This window comes from Cavia porcellus, unplaced genomic scaffold (genome assembly GCF_034190915.1).
Source record: "Cavia porcellus strain 051 isolate PalLab524CR breed Dunkin Hartley unplaced genomic scaffold, mCavPor4.1 scaffold_24, whole genome shotgun sequence".
NCBI classification, from domain to species: Eukaryota; Metazoa; Chordata; class Mammalia; order Rodentia; family Caviidae; genus Cavia; species Cavia porcellus.
The window spans coordinates 7,607,479-7,632,115 of record NW_026947507.1 but is presented as its reverse complement, the minus strand read 5'-3'; the positions used below and the strand labels follow the sequence as shown (position 1 = coordinate 7,632,115).

At 39.1% G+C, this 24,637-nt stretch overlaps 2 protein-coding genes across 9 annotated transcripts in view; one reads left to right on the top strand and one right to left on the bottom strand.

The window, feature by feature from the left end:
- Mtus1 (microtubule associated scaffold protein 1) overlaps window positions 1–24,637 on the top strand; it is a 148,866-nt gene that overhangs the window by 4,594 nt on the left and 119,635 nt on the right. For 3 of the 8 annotated variants that reach the window (XM_063234612.1, XM_063234614.1, XM_063234611.1), the window contains exons 1-2: window positions 14,460–14,596; window positions 18,657–18,738. The exons of 3 other annotated variants lie outside the window; for them this stretch is intronic. The gene's annotated coding sequence lies outside the window, so the exon portion shown is untranslated. Of the gene's footprint in view, window positions 1–14,459; window positions 14,597–18,656; window positions 18,739–24,637 lie in introns of those variants that run through there. 2 more of the 8 variants (XM_013151633.3, XM_013151631.3) reach the window with 1 other exon arrangement.
- The window catches only part of LOC134472580 (basic salivary proline-rich protein 4-like), a 46,816-nt gene that overhangs the window by 9,780 nt on the left and 12,399 nt on the right, over window positions 1–24,637 (bottom strand). The window contains exon 2 of the mRNA XM_063234514.1: window positions 22,916–23,052. Within this exon, the coding sequence (XP_063090584.1) occupies window positions 22,916–23,052 (137 nt within the window). The remainder of the gene's footprint in view (window positions 1–22,915; window positions 23,053–24,637) is intronic.

Below are 24,637 nucleotides of genomic sequence, written 5' to 3'. Positions count from 1 at the left end.
CTTCATTGTAATTTAGAAATGGTAATTCATTCTAAAGTTGTAAAACAAGTAAATGTAATTTCTTTCTTCCCCCCCCCCCCCCCTTTCCAGTACTGGGAAAAGTAGCTTTTAAACTACACGCCCTGCCCTTTTTATTTTGAGGCAAGGTCTCACTAAGGTGCTAAATTGGCTGTTTCAGCCTCAGAGTGGTGGAATTATTACCGTGCCTGGCAAAGTAAAGGTAGCTTTAGTGCCGCTTTCTCTTGAGGAAACATGCTTGCTGTGTGATAGAGTTGACTAGACTCTTTTTGAGTGGTGACAGAGGTGCAGATCTGAATTTCTCACTAGCTGGGAAAGACAAAAGTTGCAAGGAAAGGACTTCTGGGGATACAGTTTCTCCTGAAGCATACTGATTTCATGTTTTACATGTACAGTTTCTCCTGAAGCATGCTGATTTCATGGGCTGGGTGAAGAGCAGGGCCAGTCAGTGTACCCCGAAGCCAGCCCAGTGAAGGGGAGGGACAGTTTGAGGACACATCAGCTTTCTAGGTATCCTGTCTTGGAAAGGGAATTTCAAATGATTATGTTACCTTGTTATCCTTTTTAAAAGTACAGACTTTTGTAGCTTGCAAATTAAGTGTATTTTAAGCTCCATGCAGAAGAAAATAAATCTGGTGCTTCAAGGGCAGTCATTTAAAGTGCCCTGATCTTCCACACTAACAAAAACGTTTCAGGACATTTTGTGTTCTAAATTGACACTGAGGAAGAAATCCTCTGGGACATGCATGTCTCTGTGAGACGAATAGGAAGAAGAGGTGTAAATACAGTCTATATTCTTATGCAAACAAACAATTTAAATAATATTTTTAACAGTATTCATTAAATCTTTACTACAGGAGTGTTCTATGCTTTTGCCATCTTGGAAACTTGGTAATATTTAACTCATATTATTTACGCATATAGCCATCCTGAAGGAAAAGTCAATATTTTATTTCTTTATTTTAGATAAGCAGCTCCTGTGAGTTTTTTTAGTAGTGTTTAGTGACAAAGGAGAAAGTAATTTTCTTTTATGTTTATCTTGTAGATTTCCTGATGATTGTTACAGATTAATGATACCAAGTTGAAACTACATGTCCTTTTTTTCATTGCTTTTTTTTTGAGACAGGTTTCACTATGAAGCACAGGTTGGCCTTGAACTCATTTACATAGTCTAGTCTCACTGTGGGCTCACAGCAGTCCTCCTGCTTCAGCCTCCTGAGTGCTGGATTACAGGCATATGCCACCATACCTAGCTTCACTACATGTCCTTTTAAAACTTATCTCAGTAGTTTCATGAACTCAAAATAGAACCAAACTAACAATTTGATAGCATTCAAACATAGACTACACATTTTCTCCGTTTCTCTGACAAGGTGACTGAGTTGTATTCACCAGAATATCAGTTAAATCACTGTGCTAGAAAGGTCTTATTCTTATTATATGGTAAACTATTGTAATTATTCCATTCTTAGGCACACTATGGAATTCAGTCATACTTGCCTTTACTAGTCACCTAACCCTGATACATTTCAACTGAAGTAAGGTTTGCAGAAGTCCTTGCTGGTGATAGGGTAAGAAGGATTAGGGAAATGGATTCAAAAGAATGAGTCATACCAGGAACTATTTGCCAAGAAAAATTACTTATTTTGTTAGATCCTCAGTCTAGACTCCATATGTGGAGCCAGTCCAACCATATGTGGACTTTGCTTTAATATTAAATGATGAATAAAAAGCATGTGGATAAAATCCTTGCTGTTAGGATATTATATTTGATTTTCATCAGCTCCAGCCCTGTACCTTTTATGGTTTGAATGCTGGGCGGTGTAGATGGACACAGGTGGAAAGAATTTGGCCCCAGTAGTAGGAGGCTATTAGAGTTTGTGTTGCTAGAAATATTCTCCCTAGGTTGTTAACATTGTGCCATAAATTGGAAATAGCACCTGGTGCATTGACCAAAAAAACACAGGCTGCACTGACATTGCTGGTTGTCTAAACAAACAATCACCATTACTTTTTCTTTCCTTACCAGAAATTGAGAAGCAAGACACTTAGCCCTGCAATCTGTGGCTTCACTTCACTTCTCTGGATATTCTATAATTGCATTTTGCAATCTTTCTTGTTACCTCTTGTAAACTTCCTGAGGATAGAGTTTAAACTTTATGATTCTTGGAATGTTTGTATTTTTGTAATTACTGTGACAAATGTAGCCTAGAACAAATCGAGAGCTCTGATGACATGAGAACTTGAAATTCTTTTTTTTCAGGGAATCACAGCTACTAGAAGTTATTTTTAGCCCCTATGCTTTGTCCAGTGTGTATTCACAGCACATAAAGAGGGCAAAGATGGCTCAGCCTGTCGTATGTCATTCAGAAAAGGATGCCAGTAGGAGCTGCGTAGCAGAGCTGCACGGTGCTGAGTCTCCTGCTCCTTCTGAGTTACTGCTTTGTCATGAACATCTGGCACACTCACGTGCATATACTTATACAGAATTAATTCCACTTGTGCTAACTGATTACATTCTCCATTTGTGCAGACAATCAGAAGTTGACAATTTCTCTTGGGCTGTTTTCCATTTAGAGAACCAAGTATTTACAGCTTACAGAGGAATCCAGATGGTTTTTCATTCTAAGATTGTTCTTTGTCATATTACATTTATTAAGACTTATGCCAAGGGTATGGTGTATGTTTGTAATTTTAGTGTCTGAGAGGCTAAGTGAGGCCGGAAGATTGTCTGAGGACTATTTGGGCCACATAAGGAGACCCAGTCTCCAACAATGTCAATAATAAACAAAAATTTTGTTTCACGTAGTTTTGCATTTCCATAAAACTCTTGTAGCTCACTGGAATTTCTGATTATGCAACTTGAGTTAATACCCTCATGTAGTATTGAATTTTTTGTTTTATATTTAAGAAATGTGTGTTTTGACTTCTGATGTTGCTTTGTGATGGTAATAATGCTAACTATAGAGAGGTTTTAATTCCCATCTGAAAATGAGAGTCCAGCCAGTCAAAAAAGAATGCAAGTAGGAAAAATCCTACATCGCTTTTTATGAAAAATTTTACATGATTTTATATTGCAGACTTGACTATTATTGGAAGTCCTGGGTATAGCTCACTAAGCAATGTTTAGTACAAACTTCTAACTTTGTAGATACATAATCAAGGGAAATTATCTTCTGCTTACATAGTGAGGGTTTTGATTTTGAGTGATTAGCTCTCTTCCTCATCTTTCAGTGCTAAATATTGCTTTTTTCCTCTCCTTCCTCCTGATTTTATTGAATTTGGAATAATGAAACATATTCTAGTACTTAGCTAAATTTTGCTCAACCTAATGTCAGTTATGAGACCTTGGAAACATACCTTGTTATAGAATTGGAGAAAAGGCTGTGGGTGGCAGGACACCTGGAAAAAGAATGTGATGGTGTACACACCGAGCCGTTCGACCAAGCTGGGCTCATGTGTGAGCAGTGTGAGTTGCTTTATGACCTCTATACCCAGTTACCCCATGGATACCTTAGGGATAGTACTTATCTCTTGGACTAATTTGCTAATAGGCACAATCTTCTTTTGTTTATTGTTGTAATTCTCTTTTGATTCACTGATTGGTGTTTAGGTGTTTCATGTAATTTCCGTGACTTATTTTTGGTGAAAAATGTTGCTTAAATCTGTTCCTGTTCTCTGTTGGGAATTAAAATCTAGGCACAGAAACCCGATAACTTTCCTACTTCCTTTCAAAGAGTTGGTTTTTACAGTAACATTTGGCAATATTTTAGACTTCAGTTTTGTCATCTCTTGGTTTTCTTTAGTATTTTGAAATTCGGGGGCTGCTGATATTTTGTTGTATTCAAACTATCTTTTAAAATCCAAGCAGATGCTTTCATCTTTGTGAAAGTCGATAAATTATGTTGCCAGTTTGCTCTCAGCACTTTCTAAAAGCACTTAGAGTTGAGTCATCACTTCCAACTAATGTACTGTGGATTTTAATCTATGGGAGGACTCCTAATTTCTAACCTGTAACTTAGTCCAAAATATTTATATTTAGAAGTTTCAACTGTAAAATGTTACAGTGTTACAGTGTTCATATAGTTAAATACTAAAGTGTTTCTGTGCTTTTGTCTTTCAGGCAAAGTCATATGTTTTCTGAAAGCACCTTGTAACACATTAAGAACATTCTCATTCAGTTAGCACATCAGCCCTGTGAGTGGAGAGCTCAGTTTTGTACTTAAGGACACTGAGACCAGAACTATTTGAATGCATGTTCAGTCTTATGGTGAATAAGTTAAGATACTAGTGCTATTACCCAGGTCTTATACCCATACATACATTCTCTACTCCCAATATGATGAATAATTTTAATGCCGGTAGGATCCTAAGTTATTGCTGCCAGGGTTTTCTGCGTATTGGTGCTAATGTAAAATCAAAGTCATAGAATAGTTAGGTTATATAAAAGTTTAGATGACATAGCTTAGGTTTTGTCTTTTATTTTCTAACCACGATACATAAAACAATGTTGAATGCCAGCCACTTAGCTTAGTGACACCAATGGAAAGTTGACAGCTAGTGAATTACATTATATGCAGTGCAGTCCATTTCTATAGAACGTTGTAGTTTTCAGACTTATTTTTCAAAAAAATGTAATAAAATTCTGTAAAAAAAATTATTTGAATCACTTAATTGTACAACATTTTACAGATCAGTAGTCCAAAGTCTTGTTTGTTGAATAAGGATTCATATTTATTTTTCTGAAACCTTTCATTTTTGTTTTTTGAGACAGGGTTTCACAATGTAGTTGAGGCTGGGCTTGAACTCAAGTTCTTCCTGCCTTGTCTCCTGGAGTACTGAGATTACAGGTGTCCACCATCATGGCTGATGTCTCCAAATAGTTTTTTCTATAAAATTCTTGAATTCTGCTTCCTTATTTTAAGCTGCACAGATGCAGGGAATTAGTGAGGGCAAATCTAGATGGAAAAAGAGATTGCCGGTGTCCATTGGAGCTGGGATGACACACGCCCTACAAAGGCACAGTTTCACCTGGGTCTTAACCAAATGCTTTCAAACCCACAGGCTTGTCAGTTGCCGATCAAGAAAGTGTCTTCTAAGGAATGTGCAACAGTAAGGTCTTATTTCAGGAGGTCAGCTCTGCCTTTGCTTGTGAGAGTTAGATGTGTACATACATTGTCCTTCTGTTTGAGAACTTTTATTGGCCAGTGGAAAGCCTGATCATTTTAAAGTAAATGGTACAGGAAGTTGGTGTTTAATAAAGGTTGGGAGGTACAAGGTAAGGTGCCAGTTTGCGTAACTATACACACAGAGTGACATTTCTCAATTGGTCTTGGCACGATTCAGATGGAAAATTATTTCCTTTTAGCCAAGTGGACTTTGAAGAGATGTCTGAAGGTTCCAAACAAGGAGTTGTTCTTGGTCATTTAACACTCTTGGGAAAAGATTTTTATTTAGCTTTAAACTTTGCCTTGCCACCCTGGTCTAGCCTTATTTCCTTCAAACAAACAGAGCCACCTTTTAGGCAATTTCCTTAATGAGCTGTATATAATTTATAACCAAAAAGTATGCGAAGGCTTTCCATACAATCATTTCTTTAGCCCAGTCCTTGACAGGGCCCTTGACAAGTACAGAATGTACGTGGTGGTGTGGTTTTAGTTATTTACTTTTATAAACATGATTCTTTTGTATGGCTTTATCCTGTCCTGGAACTTAGTTTTATTTTTTTGGCTTTCATAGATATTTACTGATTTTCATGAGAACAGGCTTTTTTTTTTTCAACTTTTTGAGACAAGGTCTTACTATGTGTCCAAGCTGGCAATGAACTCCTGGTCATCCTCCCTTGATCTCCTGAGTGCTGGGATTACAGATATGTAGAACCACACCCAGCTGAGAAAAAAACCGCTCACTTTTTGATGAAATTCCAATAATTATTTTTACTCTAACATAATGGCCAGTGAAACAATTTATTTGTGTTCACCTGTCAAGAGATTTTAGAATAGTACTTTAAATTTAGTCACTTAATACATTGTGGAGGGAATGCTGATTTAGATTGATAAATATGTTTTAGGTTCTTAAAAATCTGTTGATTTGAGTCTGTAGGAAACTAGTACAGGGCTTTGCCTTGATTTTCAAGGTGATTGTTTAGTTCGTGGCTACAGTGCCTTACAGGATTGTAGCCAGAGACCTACATTTGTAGGAAGGTCTGAGTGAATATATTTATGTTGTAACAGTAAAATGTAAAGATCTGAACAAATATACGAGAATGGCAGTTAATAGAACTTCAACTGGGTAGGAAAGATTAACTGGTGTCTCAATTACGTTTTCATTTCTGGGGTAAAATATCTGATAAGGGCAAGTTAAAGGAGGAGAGGCTTATTTTGGCTCACAGTTTCTAGAGGTTGCAGTCCATAGTTGGCTGGCTCCAAGGCAGAGAAACATGGCTGAGGAGCATGGCACAAGAGAGACCGTCCATAGCTGGGTAGGGAAGGAAGCAATAAGCAGCGAGCCTTCCTTTCCTTTTTTACTCCATTTAGGCCACATGCCTGTTGGTTGGTACCACACACATCCGGCGTGGGCCTTTCTGTTACCCATTATCTAGAACTCTGCTGAACCAATCAGTAGACTACATCAGTCCCACACTCATAATCTAGCATCACACTCCTGTAAACCATTGTCATTTACCCATGATCTAGTTTCCTCTCAGAAGCCCCATGTATTAGCACATTAGGCATTGGAGGAACGCCTACCATAGCTGTAAAGCCATAACAGTTGGAAAGTGGATTATAGAACAAGAACTAAGGGAAAAATATCTGTAGATTCCAACATAAAATAAGGTATATGGTCCAGAATACACACTGTTATTTACTGGTAACATGATCTCTGAAAAATAATTATGATAAAATTAGCACTATTAAATGAAATGCATCTAGTTTAAGTGTACAATTATGAGTTTTGGCAAATATCCTTTTGAATAATCACATCATTCAATATCTAGAACTTGCCCATCATCTCAGAAAGTTCTTGTGGCCAAAGGAACAAATTGTTGAGCTTCGGTTATCAGTAAATAAGGATAATTTTTAAAAACTATCATAAAAGATTGCCAACAGTTTCAACTAACAACGGTGCATGAGTTAGAAAATTTCTAAAAATTTCATTTAACTCTAAACCCTATGAGATGGATTATTATTGTTATATCAGTTTTCATAGGTGAGGAAAATGAGGTCAAGATTATTTTTGACTTACCAGTGTAACCCAGTTACTGAATCAGTTTGCAAGTTTCATGAATAATGTAGACCTTTCAGGTCTGGGTGGCTTACGACTATCTGGCTGTACAGGTACTGCCAAATGTTAGGAGATTTTTGTTGTTATGAGGAGGTAGACAGAGTTCACAATTACACATTGAGCTGTGCACAGTGGTACATACCTGTAGCTCTAGCAACATGGAGGATGAGGCTGGAGGATGCTTGAGCCCAGGAGTTCAAGGCCAGCCAGGGCACCATAGCAAGATTATGTCTCAAAAGAAAATACCCACATTTGAACTGTGCATACTGCGTTCAGTGCTGTTTATTAACTGTTTCTTGTGCAGGGATGCTTCTGGAAATATCAGGTGAAATATCTCTAAGAGGGGAGGAGGGGTGGAGGAGGGTGATTGACGTGAGCTGTCAGTGTGAGAATGCTTTGTGGACTTGAAGAGCTGTACACTGATGTTGTTATCTCTGTCTGTAGAAAAGGTAGCTGCTTACTCTCCCATCTTGGCCTCACACACTGCTAAGTGTGGGCAGAAGTGCAGTTGACGATGTGTCAGAGAGAGCGGGTCCTTGCTTGTCAGGCTTTGGTGTGCTGAACACTGTTTGTAGAGCCTTTTCTCTTGCAAGCTTCTCTGACATTCAAAAGCTTCAGATCATTTTTCGCCTCTTATGCCAGCCTCGCTGTGCAGTGCTTGTTGCCAGCTGTGTTAGAAGAGTCTTTTATTTTTTAAAATGGGAATGGTGGTGCAGGACTATGATCCCAGCACCCAGCACCTGTGCCTTGGGGAACACTGAGTAGCATCATGGCAGGGTGAGAGTTGTCTGGTCCAGGTGCTGCTTCCAGGAAGGCCTGTCTGCCTCCACTGAGCACACACTGCTCTTCCTGGGAGAGAAAAATCCTCACTCCCTTCCTACCTGCTTTAAACTCAGCTGAATTGCCATGTCACCAGGACCCACAGATCTGTGAGCTGGAACAAAGGCCCGGGTCAGGTCACTTTGGAATTTGTTGGCCACAACTGAGGTTGCCTTTGAGGTTGAAGCCAGCACGTTATTGCATTGTTTCTGTTGAGAATTTATTGCCAGGGATAATTACTAAGTTTCCGTCTTGACTGGTAATTGATTTTAAAGGTCCCCATGATTATAAAGGCTGTCATGATTAGGTTGTCTTACATATGGAACCACCCCAAAATTATTTTCATGGATAAAAGGTTTTGAGTGACACATTATCCATAGAAATATAAAACCAACAAAGCCCAATTTGTGAATTACTAAATTCTTCTCAGAACACAGCAATGTGTCTATTAAATTTTTTTTGTTTTATAAAATATTATAGCTTCTATTCCTTTATGTTTGTTAGGGAAAGATCTGGAGAGTCTTTCTTCCTGTACTCCCCTCCAAGAAAAACAAAAAGTAGCCATTATTGGAGCAGTGAGATTTTGTTCTGATCTTAAGGGAGGAGAGGGCACTTGGCTGGGTTTCTTACTTTCTGGGGTCCATGTTGTATTCCTTAGTTCTCCCAGACCACACTCACATTTAGCAATACTTGAGAAGTCTCAGCTCCAGAGTGATGCAGGGAGCATGTCTGGCAGGCAAAGATGTGTTCACCTTCAGAGCCAGGGAGACTCAGAAGCAGGTGCTCACTGCCAGAACCAAGATTCATGAGTGAATCTTTTTTATTTTTTAAACCTGCAGCTCTGAGACAAATATAAAAGCCAGTTTTGTTATCTTCAGCGTTTTTGTAAGATCTTGTATGTTATCAACAGAAATGGACAACATAAACTTGTTCCAAAGTGTCAATTCTTGTTAAGATTTGCAATGTCTTATAATTTGTAAAGAAAATAGATCAACTCTGTTATGTCAGCATGTCCTTAGAGAAAGAGTATGATGTGAATTATAAGCCCACTCACATTTTTGGAGACATTCTCTCAAAAATTTCAATTATTAAGACATTTAAGCCTAGTTTGAGGTGCTGATGCTCATTTTAGTAGTGAGATGGAAAAGCCAACCAAATATTTATCTTGAATTTATAGTTCTCAAAATTCACATTGCTACAGCATCTTTATAGAGATGCAGCAGTAGACAGATGCATTTTGTTTTCTGGAGAGCCTGTTTCAATTAGAAATGATATCATATATGCTTGTATTTATAAATAGCACAGGGAATGTTTACCTTACTGCATTCTTTGTAAGTGCTTCTTTTTTTAACGTTAGATTTTATTGGTATATTTTAAATGTACATAATGACATGTTCATGTACCTGTACATGATATGGTTTGCTCTCCCCCCAATTCCTGTACCCTCCCATCAATCCCTTCTCCCCTCTGCTCTTCTTTATTTGGAAGATGACTAAATTTTTCTTTGAATATTTTTAATATCTTTAAATATTTTATTAGTATATGTTTGTAGTATATAATTACACTTGTTTTGGAAATATATATATTATATATATTTATATGTATATTGTATATATGTATTTATATATGTATATGTAAAACTTCATATATCTATCTTATATTCAGAATCTCTTTCCAAGGCTGTTACAAAAACCTGAAATCTCAGCTTTGGTAATAGACATGCTATTTTAACAAAGAAAGTCTCATCAATGAGTTGTTTTAAGTTTTCTAGCATGTACCTCCAAGTCTCCACATATAGACAGTAAGATCTCTTTGAGCTTTGACATTTTAACCTGTTATAGTCACAAACATGATGTGTCGTATATGTGAAGTGGGAGATCAGCCTCACACATGGCCAGCTCAGGGCAGTGAGGTCAGACCTGGGTATCGTTCCTGTCTGGCTTATGGGGACGTTCTTGCTGTGTTCACAGGAGTGTACCTAACCTTTCTGGGACTTGCCTGGCTTCGAAAGACTGCCTCATTATATCTAGGGCCAAGTTAGGAATTGGAGAAGGGCTGCCAGCCTAAAAATAGTCATGGCTTGCAAAGAGGACCCGAATGGCACAGATCCACACAGCCTTCTGCTACCAGAGGACAGTCACGGAGAAGGGAAGGGTGGCCATGAGGGGAGGGTGAATTGTTCAGAGGGGTGTGAGGGCTGAGTGTTTTCTTTCTGACTTGTGTAGGGGGAGTAATGGTTTAATGACCAACTTTTAAAAAATTTAAAATAGTAAATATTGGGGTTAGTTTTTATAAATCTGGGCCACTGAATATATTTCTAGATGATTCTAATTTGCACGAAACTCTTTAATATGTAATGTTGATGACAGTCAGGAATTGAAACAGTAACATGCCTTGTTTCCTGTATACTGTCTTGAAACACAAAGTAAAGCAGTGTTTTAGAACTTACAGACAATAGGCCATTTTAACAAAGGCCTGTATGTTTAAAGCTAGCAGGTTATGGAAGAAACATTTAACATTCTTGCTGGAAACTGTTTGGATACAATATGGTACAGAATTTTTGTTGGAGTCAAATGGGCTGGAAGACTTCAAGTCATAAAGATTAAACCTGGTCAAAAGGCTAAAAGCAGCACCCATTTCCTCATAGCTTTCCAAGGACAATTGTAGAGCTCTGATTAGATAAGAGCAGGAAAGTACAATATTCTTTTGGAACTCCTTCACTTAGCAGTGAGCAGGCCCTGATTTTTCAGAGATTCAGCCATGGCGTCATTGCATCTCATGGCTGGCTGTTAAGTTTGGGCAGAGTGATACGATTTGAGAGTGGCAACAAGACCCCACGTTTCTTGTCACCTTTACACAGAGGTTAATCTGTTGCTAATTACTGTTTGCATTAGTCAGCTTTGTACCACTATAATGAAATACCCCAATTAATTTAGAGATTTGTTTTGGCTCATAGTTGTGGAAGTTCAGTCTGAGATTAGGTGGCCCCATTACCTTGGTCCTCTGGCAAGGGTGAGACATAGCAGGAGTGTGTCTGTGGAATAGTCTGGTTATATCATGAACCAGAAGCAAAGAGAAAGAGCAAACAAGCAGGGTCCCACAGTCCTCTTTGGGGGCACACCCCACAGTGACCAAGGACCTGTCACCTCCCAAAAGTGCACAGCAACTCCATCTTGTGTCCTTTGGGGGACACACATTTAAACATAATACTATGGTAGATCAATGGGTTCCTTTTTTATAGTAGCATGTTGAGAAGCTATAGATCATTTTACTTGCTAAAAGGAGATGATGCTGCATGGAGGTAAGGGAACTGATTTTCCCTGTTGGAGAGAGACAGTGGTGGCTTGAGCTAGGGGACAGTAGTGAAGGTGAGAAATGTTGCCGTTGGGATGCATTTTCAAAGGGATGCCTATTGGAATTTCTACTGGGGTGAAAGGGAAAGAGGTGAGTTAAGGGTGACCCCTGGGTTTTCCATCTGATCCACCTAGCTGCCCAGCAGTGCCTTTTGCTGAAAGTGAGAAATGTGAGAGAGTGTATGGAAAAAAAGATTTGAGTGCAGAGGAGAAAGGGAACCAGGGGCCAAGCCCGCCTCACCCTCGGCGCTCAGACGTTGGGTGGAGAAGAATCCCAGAGGCATTTACCATGGAGAGAAGGTCTGAGTTCTGGAGTGAATCTCAGGAAGGAGTAGAGCTTCTGAAGCCAAGTTTAGAGATAGATGCCCTTGAGTTTGATCCCCAGAACGTGAAGAGTTTTGCTTATCAATCACAGAACATTCTGGATAACATTTTGGTCCGTTTGTCTGTATAATCATTTAGAATCGTTGATGAGCTGCAGGAAACCTTGATAAATAAGTCATGGTAAATTCCACCAAAAGGAGTACAACAGAGTATCTTGGTCACCTTGTTGTGACTGTGACCAAAGTACCTGATGGGCATAACTTCAAAGAGGAAAGGTTTGTTTTGCCTCATGCTTTCGAGCTTCTGTTGGTGATGGGCTGGCACCATGGCAGGAGCATTGTGGTGGAGGCTGTGGTGGGCAAAGGCTGCTGGCTTGTGGCAGCCTGGAAGAGAGTGCTGGGAAAGCCTGGGAGGAAGAAGGTGGGGACCAGACGGAGTCCCAGAGATCACCCCTGAATGACCCCGCCCAGGCACGGCTGGGGCGGGCCTGCTTATTAGTAGGCAGCTTTCAGTTTAATCAGGTTCACGGTGGAGATTAACATCACACAAGCCTTTAAAAAATACCACAACATGAGCTGTAGTTATCCTTAGGTCTACCTCATTTGAAGGAAATAGGTATATACTGGTTAATAATTTTTCACAACTAACAATGGATGGATGAATCATTATACTCTAAAGATTTCTAAAATCCAAACACTTCCTTTCAGCTCCAGATACTGTCTGTAAGGTTAGCTTTTACAAGGATTTTTCTTTTGGAGGCTTCATTCTGTATCATACCAAAATATTAAAATATAACCACTTCTTATATTTAAACAGTTGAGTTGATGTTAGCTGTTGACATAATGGTATATTGGGAAACCTTAACCTGCTACTTTATACCTCAAGTCTAAACTAAAACTAGTGACTTTCAGAGATGCCTTCCCTGACCCCAACTCCTAGAAAGTGAGCAGTGTTTGTACTTGTATGTATTAACTACAATGTGTATAGCTATGCTTATTTTTTTCTGCTTAATTTTATAGTAACTCTTTGTGATGTGTCTGATATAAAGTGGATTCTTGATAGATTTGCTAGACAGTATTAGAAAATTAATTCTGAGCTGGGCGTGGTGGCTCACACCTGTAATCCCAGCACTCAGGAGGCTGAGGCAGGAGGATCGTTGTGAGTTCGGGACTAGCCTGGGCTACAAAGTGAGCTCAAGGCCAGCCTGAACTGCATGGCGAGACCCTGTCTCAAAAAGACAAAAAAAAAAAAAAAAGATTCTTAGAGATACCTTAATATTAATAGCTTTGGCTTGGTTTCCAAGCTCAGTGTCTCCTTTATTGAAATACAATTTACATATATCAAAATTTGTCCCTTTTTCATATATAACATAATTCATTGAGTTTTGACAATCACATATAGGTGTATAACTGCCAACAACAAAGAAGAGAAATTCCTGTCATACCAAAAAGTTTTCTTGTGCTTTCAATCATCTTCTCCTGTTCCCAAGAAGACATTAATCTTGTTCCTTTAGTTATGCCTTTCTGGAATATTGTATAGAGTTACCTACTATGTTTGTCTTTTTTATCTTTCATTTAGTATGTGTATTTGAGATACATGGGATCAGTTGTTTACCTTCTGGTTGCCGGGTGGTATTTCATTATATGGATTATTCTTTTTTCTTTTAGCATATCTGCCAGTAATGGACATTTGAGCTACTTCTAGCTTTCAGTAATTAGATTTTTCTTCCTAGTTATGATTAATAACAGACAAGAAATTAAAACAGCATTGATAACCCACTGTTCCCTATCCCCATCCCCATCTGCTTCTATTACTTTTTTTCAAAAAGTATTTTACATGAATATAACCATAAAACACAAATATTTTTCTTAGTTATTTGGTAAATTGCATAGTTTTTGGTGATTGTACTATATTTCATTGAGTTACTGTGTTATAATTTTCTAACTCTTTTTTGTTGATATTTAAATTGTTTCTCAGCCTTTACAGTTGTAGAGAATATGCTAAAAATTGTGATTTTTGCTATTGTTTGTTTTTGAGGTAGAATCTCACTAGTTCGGGCTGGCCTTGAACTCACTGCTGGTAGGTAGCCCAGGCTGACCTTGAACTTGCTGTGCTCCTCCTGCCTTAGCTTCCCAAGTGCTAGGATTACAGGCCTGTGCCACCACACTCAGTTTAAAAATCCTGTCTTAAAATATTCTGTTTTTGTAATAAAGTTTTGGCAATGATTTAAGGCTTGATAGGTAGGGCTGAGGATTTAGCTCAGCAGCAAAAGTGCCTGCCTTGCAAGTGCAAGGTTGTGAGTTCAGTCCCAGGTACAAAAATCAAAACAAAGCAGGACCAAACTGAAACAAGAAAGGACTTGATAGGTAATCTCAGCATTGCATAGGATAAGGCAGGAGGATCACAAATTCAAGGTCTTCTTAACTACCGAGTAAATCCCAGGACTCTGTCTCAGAAAGCAAAACAAAAACTTTGATTGAAAGTAATAGAAATCTGTTCAAGGGAATGGAACAAAATATGGAACAGTATTATACAGGTCCAGAGTAGTCATCAGAGTTTGGTGTCTGCAGACTGTCAGGAGCTAGCTCAGTTACCAGTCACCTTGTCCTGTCCTTTATTTCTACCTCCTTTGGTAAATCAGTCTCTTCCTTCTCTCGGTAGAGACCTGCTTGCCCTCTTCTGGTGCACAGAGCCTGGATTTATATGTGCTTCAGTTCCAGGCAGTTCCAGGACACAGTGTGCCTGACCAGCTGCTTCAGAGCCAAATGCTGGCAAAAGAGAATCTGATTCCATCTGAGGTAGGCATCTGTGCCAGGGTTTGTAGATCGGAGTTTACCTCAGCGAGTAGAAGGGTCTGTTCTCGGGGACAGGGGTGTATGCTGACCTGAACCCACACTCAAAGCTTTCCACTTAAAGGAGGATAACATAAAATGACATAAAACCCAATTATTTTCCAGAAGAGTGGGGTTTTTTTTGACATGGAGTCTTGCTATGTTGCACAGCAATTTGACCTCAAACTGCAGGGCTCAGGTAATCCTCCTGCCTTAACCTCTTGAGAAATTGAGACTATAGGTGTGTGCAGCACCTTACCCCACTATAATTAGGTTTTAGAAGAGGAGTGAGTCAGGGGAGTATTTACACGTCTATTTCTTTGTATTTAGGTACTGGAAAAGTTTTTTACTTCTTCACTGTGCTCTGTCACCCATGAGTGACATTTAATGGATAGCTATGGGAATCTAATTTACATTCAGTGTTTTGAGTTTTCCAACAAACTATATGATAGCTCCTTCCTTCAGAACCACGTAACCTGCCTGCGGCTTAATTACCCTGCACAAAGAACCCTTCATTGAATGGAACCCTTGAACAGAAATGTTCTGTGCAGATATAGTTGCATCGTCCTTTGACAATGAGATTAACAGTGAATGCTTTGGGACTTACTAGGCACCTTGATTTTACTCTAAAATGCCTACCCAAAATCTGCTCCTACATTGTGACTCACTGTTGTGTGTGTTGTGGTCACTTTGATTTTTAGGCCCTGGAGTCACCTGGGTTGGCTGCGTTCTTTCACCTGAACCTACACTTGAGTTCCACCTGAGCTCCCCCAGGACTTTCTGTGGACTGTGGATCTAGATGTTCCTTTTGGTAGTTTCCAAAATCTAACCAGCGATGTCTAAGAAAATCTTAGTTACCAAGCTTTCCCTGGGCCCCATGAAAGTTTACTCCTCTCTGAAGTCATTAGTTTGTTTTATGAGTCTTTTAGTGATTTTAAGAACAAAACTTGAAAATCTAAGGAACCTATCCTCCTGTGCAAATGGATTCTTGCTACGTGACTGTCCGGCTGAGAGAAGCTTCTAGCTGGCAGTGGTACAGTGCCACAGTAGTCAGTAGTGATGAGGAGTAGCCGAGGTTTCAGGTGTGCATCTTTGTCGCCTGCGCTTTGAGATACTGCAGATCCAACCTACGAGTGCTCTACTACTGAGTTTGTGGATGTGATATTTGAGACCTAAAATACTATTAATGAAGCAGACTAAAGTTCCAGGATGGGGGGTACAGTATTTTCACTTGTTCTGTAGATTGGGAAAATTGGTGTGTGAAGTCATTATTAGTTGTGGCTCTTAATTTTGCTGTGTTACCCACCTATGAATGATGTTTATTGAGTGCTTAGATCCCTGAGTGGGTCCCCCAGCTCTAATTCTACATCATGTGTTTTGGATCCCAGTCTCTACTCTGGGAATCCTAGCCAATCCATTTCTGTGGAGTTGGGTCAAAGCTATTTGTCATAAACAGAAGTAATTGAGGCAAATGAGACATCACGGATTTCTCCCTGGGTGGGCCCTGCCTGGTTTTGATCTTTCATTCACATGTAGTTTGCCCTTGTTATAGGAAGACCACTAATGCAGAAACCAGGTCCCTAACTTGCTTCAAAAAATCTCTGCACCTTTCCAGGCCATCTCTAATGACAGTGTGGCCAGTGGACTCATGAAGGTTTGCATCCCACACTGAGGTTTGCTCTTGGGACACTATAAAACAGTTTAGATGTTTGGTTCAGAGCTCAGTGGTAAAACATTTTCCTGGCACCCAACACCCTGAGTTCAACTTTCAGTACTAGTGTGTGTGTGTGTGTGTGTGTGTGTGTGTGTGTTGGGCAGGGGAAGCAGAGCATTCAGAGACATTACCTTTTCCCTAAGATTTTGTTCCTGATCTTCTTTTCACCATATATCTTGTGAAGAGAAACTAATAATTACTAAGCCTGATTAAACTCCTCAAACCCATGTAGGCAGAGGAGTGGGGTTCAGTATGTATACATATTTTGCACAGATTTAGAACTAGAAGGATAATGTTGTTCTCAGCAGATTTTTTTAAATGAACTTATCTTTGGCAATGTAATCTCTTTTTGATGCTCTAATATAGATAGTTTTGTTATGTAATTCCCAAGCAGTTTCCCTGCCAGAACTTTCTCAAGGGCACTCTTGTTCATTTTGTTTGTCTGCTTTTTATCGCTTTGAGCTTCTTTGTGATGAATCACAGGTGGCTGTGCAGTTTCAGAAGTTGGAAGAACTACTTTGGTTATTTACGCAGCAGTGGTCTGAACTGTTTTTGCTTAGTGGCTAGATCTTCTCTATCATTGAGTGATAGTGAATTATGAAAAAAAGGTTGAACGTACTGTGTCCAGTTTTTGTCCTAGTTTCTCTATGGATAAAAATTTAATCTGCTTTGTGTGACCCAGGAGAGTACTGAATGTACTGGATTCATATCTTAATTGACATCAAGGATTGTAGCCAAAAGTGTTTTCTTAGTATGACATCAGTACAGATGAAGTTGGCCTCTTCTCCTGGGAAGCAAGTCTAGGTAATTTAGTTTTAGCAGATATAACATGGCAGTCATAATTATGAATCCCTTTATCTAAATCCTCTGTTACAGTCAGTGTGGGATTATATCACAGTAGAGAGTCAGGTTTGGACAAGTGAAACTTTCACTCCTGTTTTTACCTGTAGCTTTTGATATGGACCATCTTTAGACTTTTTTCTTTAGATGTTTTGTTTTGGAGGCTTGTGTCTAGTTTGTAGATTTCCTTGGAATGTATATGATGTTCTTTGCTCAGGATTAGTGTAGGGATTCATGCCATTTCCCCAAAAGAATTATATATGGAGAGTTAAGGAGGATAAAAATTGGGGTTTTATCATAAATGCACTGTTAAATTTTGTTTTCTGTCATAGTTTTGTGAATCCAGATGATGGTGAACCAAAGAGGAGGAGGGAGATTATTTCAATCCTGATTCTGTCTCTGAATAGTTTTGTAAAGTTTTGTAAAGTTTGTAAAGTGGTGCTCACTTGGAGTTCCAGCTTCTCAGGAGGCTGAGGCAGGTATCTGACAACTTTTAGGTCAGCCTGGGCCACACAGTGATACTGTGTCTCAACAAAAAAATAAAACCTAGATAATTGTGCAGACATGAAAGCTATCAGGTTGGCTGCATTGCATAATGCTCAGGGCACCATCATCTTTGATATGAGTATGGTTTGTGAAAGGTGACTTCCCGAGTTAATGCAGCCTCCTCTGTGAAGCTTTGTCTTCTTCAGACCTGTTTTCTCATACAAAATGTGTAGACTGGATTAAATGAACTCATGTAGTCTGAACCCTGGAGGATGATTCATCAGTGTTAGTCATCCTCTGTTCCATGAGTGGGCCTTGCAGGATGGTAGAATTAGCTTTATTATGGTAGTATTCATTTCCAGCGTGTTTCTGTGTTTTAGTGTTTGTCTTCATGTGTAGACTTCTGCCTTCGAGACTCTTGGCATAAATTTCAAGTGTCTGAAACACACAGTCTGTTTTTGGACGTTGAAAGACAGCATCGACTGTGTTGTAAAGTAACAGCTTTGACAGCAGTTATTCATGTTGCAAAAAGCAGGATGCTCGCCCATAGTGCTGAGTAGATCTTTTAATTTCAGTCTCTTTGATCAGAAAAGCACACTTACATTGAATGTTTTATTCCACTGGAATATGAACATGTTTTTCATATTTTGATGTTTAAATAAAATTCTGAAGGCAGTAGAAATGTATAAAAATCCCTCTGCCTCCTTCCTCCCTCGAGGTGAGAACCATTGAGAGTGGTACAGTACATACTTTTCTTCCTTTTTCTTGTGTGTTTTATATTATTTGTTACTGAGACTAGTTGGAAATATAACTTCCTGAATTTAAGGACATGAAACTCTTTATTTGTATAGAAAAATAAAAGTTGTGGGCAGATTCATAAAGATTCTAAGTTCCAGCTGTGGTATATAGATCCTTAATATTTTTCTTTCAAAGTGTTTTCTTTTTAATTGTCCAAGTCATTGCAGTATTCTGGTTTCTTTAATTCAGAAGCAGTCATCTGGCACCAGTGATTGCTGATACAGTCTGACAAGCAAAGTCCCTCCAGTTTTCAGAGAATCTGGATAGAGAAGTAAGTTGCTTGCTTTTATACAGTTTGCCATTTTCATTTTGCTCTGAGCTCTACTGTAAGTGCTTTACAGTGTAACCAAGAAATGTCTGGATACCCTTTACTCCTATAAAAGCTTGGCAAAGTCTACAATGTTTCACTGCCAGAGAATCTAAGAAAAATTCTTTAGAGGGAAAGAAGTAATTTCACTCAGCTCTATTACTGCTGCAAGGCTGAGCTGGTCTTTGAGTGACTGGTCTCGGGAGAGGTTCATGCTGAGGTCCCTGGTGTTTGGATTTCTTTCTGTCTGGCTATAGTGTCTGCATTGTGGCATGAAAAAACAGTATCATAGGTGCAGCCAAAAGTCTGTCTTTTTTTTGTTTTGTTTTGTTTTGAAAAATAATTTGAATAAGACATCACTTTAAGCTCTGAATGCTGGTAGGATGAGGAACGTGAGTAAGCTGGGTAAAGTAGATTTTTGGTATTTGCATTACGCAGAAGCGCTGGAGTTAAGTTTTAAGTGATACTTAGTTATCTGGTCAGTTGCGCATTACGATTCCGGCTATAGTGGTGTGCGAATGTTGGTGCACACACGAGTGGACAAAGGCAATGAGGGAGCAAAGGAGGGCAAGACTGAAGAGACCAGGATTGTCCAGTGTTAAGACTTAAAGTGCTGCAGACATGAGTTTAATTTGGCAGTTGGGCTTTCATGTTATCTTAGCTGCTAGAGATGAGGGTTAGGGGAGCACAGCTTCGTTATTGACAGTGTTTTGAGATATGTTCAAAGAATGTAGAATGTTCTAAAGAGTAGTTATTTGAAAAAAGCCAATGGTAAAACATTTTACTTAGTAAGATTACTAAGTAAGTAAGATTACTAAGTAAGATTCCTAAGCTCTTAGGAATGCAGATTTTAAAAGTTTGTGAATGTGTGGGGTCTTCCTTATCCTGGTTTGAAAGTTTTAGAACGTTCTTGAGCCAGAATATTTTGGGGGGCTGGAGATTTAGCTCAGCGGCATAAGCGTCTGCCTTGCAAGCAGGCAGTCGTGAGTTCGATCCCTGGTACCGATAAAAAAAAAAAAAAAAAAAAGGAAAAAGACAGAATATTTTGGAATAAAAGCACATTTTTGGAATGAACTACAGGAATAAGAATTCTTAAACAGCAGTGGGCTAGTTAACTGACTTTCTGTTGATTCTGCATACTTAAAGCTTTTTATCAGTTGTAGTGTCCTTGGCGTAGTCTGCCAGGTGTCTTCCCAGCCTCCTCTAAGCCCAGGTCCCAGGAAGGCTTTTAGCTGCACACTGCTCACCAGGAGGACTGCCTTCACGGAAGTGGATCAGGTGTCAGCTTTCCATGCTCCGTGCTCATTACATTGTAACAAAAGGTTGAAAATCCTTACTCATGTGGCTTTAACAGTATCATTGAATTGTTAATCTCTACTAGTGTAAAGACCGTTGTTTTCCTTTGGATACTGCTTTTATATTTTAGCCATGTTTTACGTTTGCTTTAGAGGACTTTGCTGTGTTATCTATCACCAATCCCTATTTTTTTTTTTTTTTCTTTCTGTGTTTCATTTTTGTTTCCAGACAAGGTTTTCCTAAATTGCTCAGACTGGCCCTGAAGTCATGATCCTTCTGCCTCATTTTCCCAAGTAGCACCATGCCCAGCAAAACAATTTTTAAAAAATGACAACTGGGGTTGGAATGCAGGGCCTTGCAAGATTTTAGGCAAGTTCTCCACCACCGAGCTACAGAGCAGTCATCTCTCTACTTTTAAAATACTTGATCATATTTGATTAATCCTATAAAAATACTGAATTACTAAAATATAAGACCTTAATGATAAATACAAACTTAATCACTATGTGATATTGAGGGTGGGTGGAGGCGGAGGGATATAGTGTTATGAGGTAGACTTTTGTTTTCTGTTTTGCTGTGGCATAAACAGTTTCTACCTTAGCATTCTTTGTAAAGCAGTATTTTCTTTAAAAATTCTTTTTGAAAATAGGAGTCAAGGTCTCACTGTGTTCCTCACTCATGATTCTCCTGCCCCCCCCCCCAAACTAAAAGTTCGTAAATTAGGGTTTTACAAAGTGAATTGTTTTTCCTCGAATACTTAAACCGGATCTGTATTTATGTTTTCATACATTATTCATTTTAACCTAGATCTCTTGTTCATTCGTGGAGCCTCCTCTATTTGTTAGGAGAGCACAGCTTTCAGTTCCTAAACTCATGTAGTAGTATATTTAAAGAAAAGAAAAAACATAAAATTCTTCTAGTTTATACTAAAAACTTAAATCTTTTTTGTATCTAGCTAAACTGTGATACATTATTCATGCAGCTCTCTAACACTATCTGGTGTGACTCCCTTCTTTAAATATTAATACAAGTGAAGTAGACCTTTGAAATGTTTAATTGAACAGATATTTATTGGGCACTTAGTATGTATCATGCTTTCCGCTGCTCTGTGCAGATAACAGCAGTCAGCCTTGTAAGTCCCTCTGACATTTTGCCTCCATTCCCTTCCTCTGTCACCAGACTGGGTCCAAGGAGTCCCAACAAAGAGCAGGTAGGGCCCTCGACTCAGTCCACCAAGGCGGTTCTTGACAAGCCACAGAAAAGAATTTTGGGATGTGTCAGTTGAGAGACATGGGAAAGTGTTATTAGGGACAATTAAAGAAGAACGTACTTGGAGAAAATAGAGCGTGGGGCCCTCGAGGATATGGTTGGGGATCTATCTGTGTTCGTGAAGGTACGATTTTTCAGATGAGTGATCTCAGATGTTTTGCCTTAAACATGCTTTGAACCATTTGAATCTGGTTTTTGTTGTTGTTTTTTAAATCTTAAGGTCAGGTTTCTGCCCTTTATCACTGGAGTTAATTTATGGACTTCCAGTGTCCTTAAGGGATTTAAGAGGATGGGCCTGGAAGAAAACAAACAATTAAGCCTATGGCATAAAAGATATGGAACACAGATATAGATAACATGGATAACTTAGTGTCCTCAAGTTGCAGTCTTTTTAAAAGTAGTTTTAGAATTATTTTCATGGTGTCTGTTCTACCTATCTTTATTTCTTCTATCTCATCACCGCCACTATTTTTAAAGTTTGTATCCATCCCAGCAATTTCCTGCTACGTCTCCCCTCCCGAGGCTGGAGCACCTTCCTCACCTCAGCTGAGCCAGGCATCCCTGTCCACCGTCACAGCTGGCGGGTGGACTCACACAGCACACGGAACACGATCCAGACGTAGCCAGCAGACTGCTGTCCCTCACCCCGCCACGAGAGTGGAGCTTATGACTCTAGAAATTCCAGTCTCTTGGAATTCCTCTGGCTGCACTGCTGCACTCTCCATTTCTAGAGTCTTGTGTATTTTCTTCTGATTTCCCTCCGCAAACTTTAGGATCCCCTCATTTGTGGTCTGTGGTAGGTGGATCTTTCCTCTAGCAAGGGATAGCTTGCTGCTATCCTTTAAACTTTCTGCAGCAGCTCAAAAACGTAACCATGCCAAGTACATGATACACATCAAATACCTGTGTCAAATAGTATCCTTAACTAGATTCATTCTGATGCAATATTTCCAGTCCACAATTTTGATTGATTACAGATTGTAGTTCAAGATTCAAAAGCACAACAACCGCTTGTTACACTTACGGAGTGAACATTCAAGGGATTTTATTTAGAGAAAAGCAAAGCCAGACTGAAAATAAACTTGACTATTTTTTGTTAGAAGAAACTTAATTCAGTCTGGGGATATAAGTTGGTGGTAGAATATTTGCCTGGTATGTGCAAGACCCTGGGTTCAAACCCCAACATCACCACTGCCACCATGGCCACCACCAAAAGAAAAGCAGCCTCTGTGCAGCAGAATGGTTCAAAAATGATCCATGCACTTCTTCAGGGTGTAGAAGTCCAAGTTCTTCATCATCGTTGTCCTAACTTAGGCCTGAAAGACCTTCTCTTTCAAAGATCTTGTCCCCTGGCCCTGGCAGGGCACCTTCAAAATAGGGTGGGTTTGCTTCATCTCCAGGATTCTAGGAAACCTCCACTGAAATGGACATAGCCATGGGGCCGTGGGTATGAAACTCTTATTAGTGAACTGTTCAATGGAGTAGAGCATTGAGAGAGGTGAATGGCAGAGACAACTTTTTGTCCCTTGGTTCTCATTCTCCCCCTTCTATGGTGATGGAATTTTTAGCTGGGTACCAGGAGCTGCTCATACTGGCACTCGCTTCCCAGCTTCCGTTTAGGCGAGGGCGGCCGTGTGATTAAGCTGTGGCTGCTGGAGGTGCTGGTAGTGTTTTTAAAGGGAGTTACTGTGCTTGTTGCTTCTTTACTCTTTCCTGTTTAGTGAAACACAGATGGTGCTATTTTGGGCCACAGATTAAGGTCATGCATGGCAGAGGAATGTGAAAGGTGAGGCCTGAGTCCTTGATAGCTAGCTGGGGCCTTTAGTCCTACACAGCCTATGCAAGAGACAGAGATAAATGTTTGTCTTGTCTTTTGCCAGTCATTCAGGAATTTTCTGTCACATAATTAATTAGACTTTGAGTCTGAGTTCGGTAGTAAGCTTTGTACAGGATGCATCTAGATCAACAGCTTTAAGCGTTGAGCTTTGTTCTAATGAATTATCCTTTTAAAAATATCTTTTCAGTGCTGGGGTTATAGAGTGGTTGCTTAACATGTTTGAGGCTCTGTGTTTGAGTCCCAGCACCCTCCTCCCACCAACTCTATATTATGTATTTAAAAAATTTTTTTAAATTAAAAAAAATTTTTAACATCAAGTACATTATTGAAAAACAAAATTATGAAATATCTTCATGTCTTTCGTTAAGAAATTAAAAATAAAAGAATAAAACCAAAAATGAATAGAAGAAAATAAGATAACATAATCCCTTATAAAAATGTCAACATCATTTTTTATAAAGATTAAAATTTTGATTCTTATATTTCTGTAGAAATAGAAAAGACTCAGAATAGTCTAATCAACTTTGATAAAGGAACAAAATTAAAGCTCCAACCCTTCCCAATCCTATGACTTATCACAAAGTCACACCAATCATGACAACATCTCATTGACATCAAGTTTGACAAACCACCAGGATGCCAATATGAAGTCCCACAATGGACACACATGTAACAGACAACTGATTTTGGCAAAGATGCAAAAGCAAGTAAGTGGAGAAAGGATTGTACCTTTAATAATACACTGGAACAAATGGATATCCACATGCAAAAAACCCAAAATTTATAGCACATCAAAAATTTCTTAAGACATCCAAAAGTCAACTCAAAATGGCTCACAGTGGGTTAAAGTAAAGGTAGGTGTGGCCTGAGTCATTGCTTTGGCTGAAGTCATTCTCTGTGGGACAAAATACATGTTTTTTCTTTCAGCTTGTCATACTAATGAAACACAATGTTTATACATGTGAAATATATTCACTAGTATATTCTCAAGGCACATCCATTTACCTATTAAAATGTCCAGTTTATCATTCTTTATGGCTGAGTAGTACTCCATTATATAGACATACCACATCTTTCTTATCCATTCCTCAGTTGATGAGTGTTTAGGTTGTTCACAAGATCTGGATATTATAAACTGTGCTGCTATAAACACAAATGCACATATATCACTGTGGTATGATGTTTTTAATTCTGTTGGGAAGATACCCAGAAAGGAAATAGCTGGGTTGAATGGGACCTCCACTCCTAGTTTTTTGAGGAATCTCCACATTGATTTCCACAGTAGATGAACCAGTTTCCACTCTCACCAACAGTGGAGAATGGTTCCTTTTTCCCCACAGCTCCTCCAGCAGTGTGTAGGATAGATGACCATGTTACTAAGTTTCCATTAGATCAGTGAACACAGTGGTCTTCACTGTCAATGTTTGAGTGTCCACTTTTTTTTTTTTTACAGTGAAATTG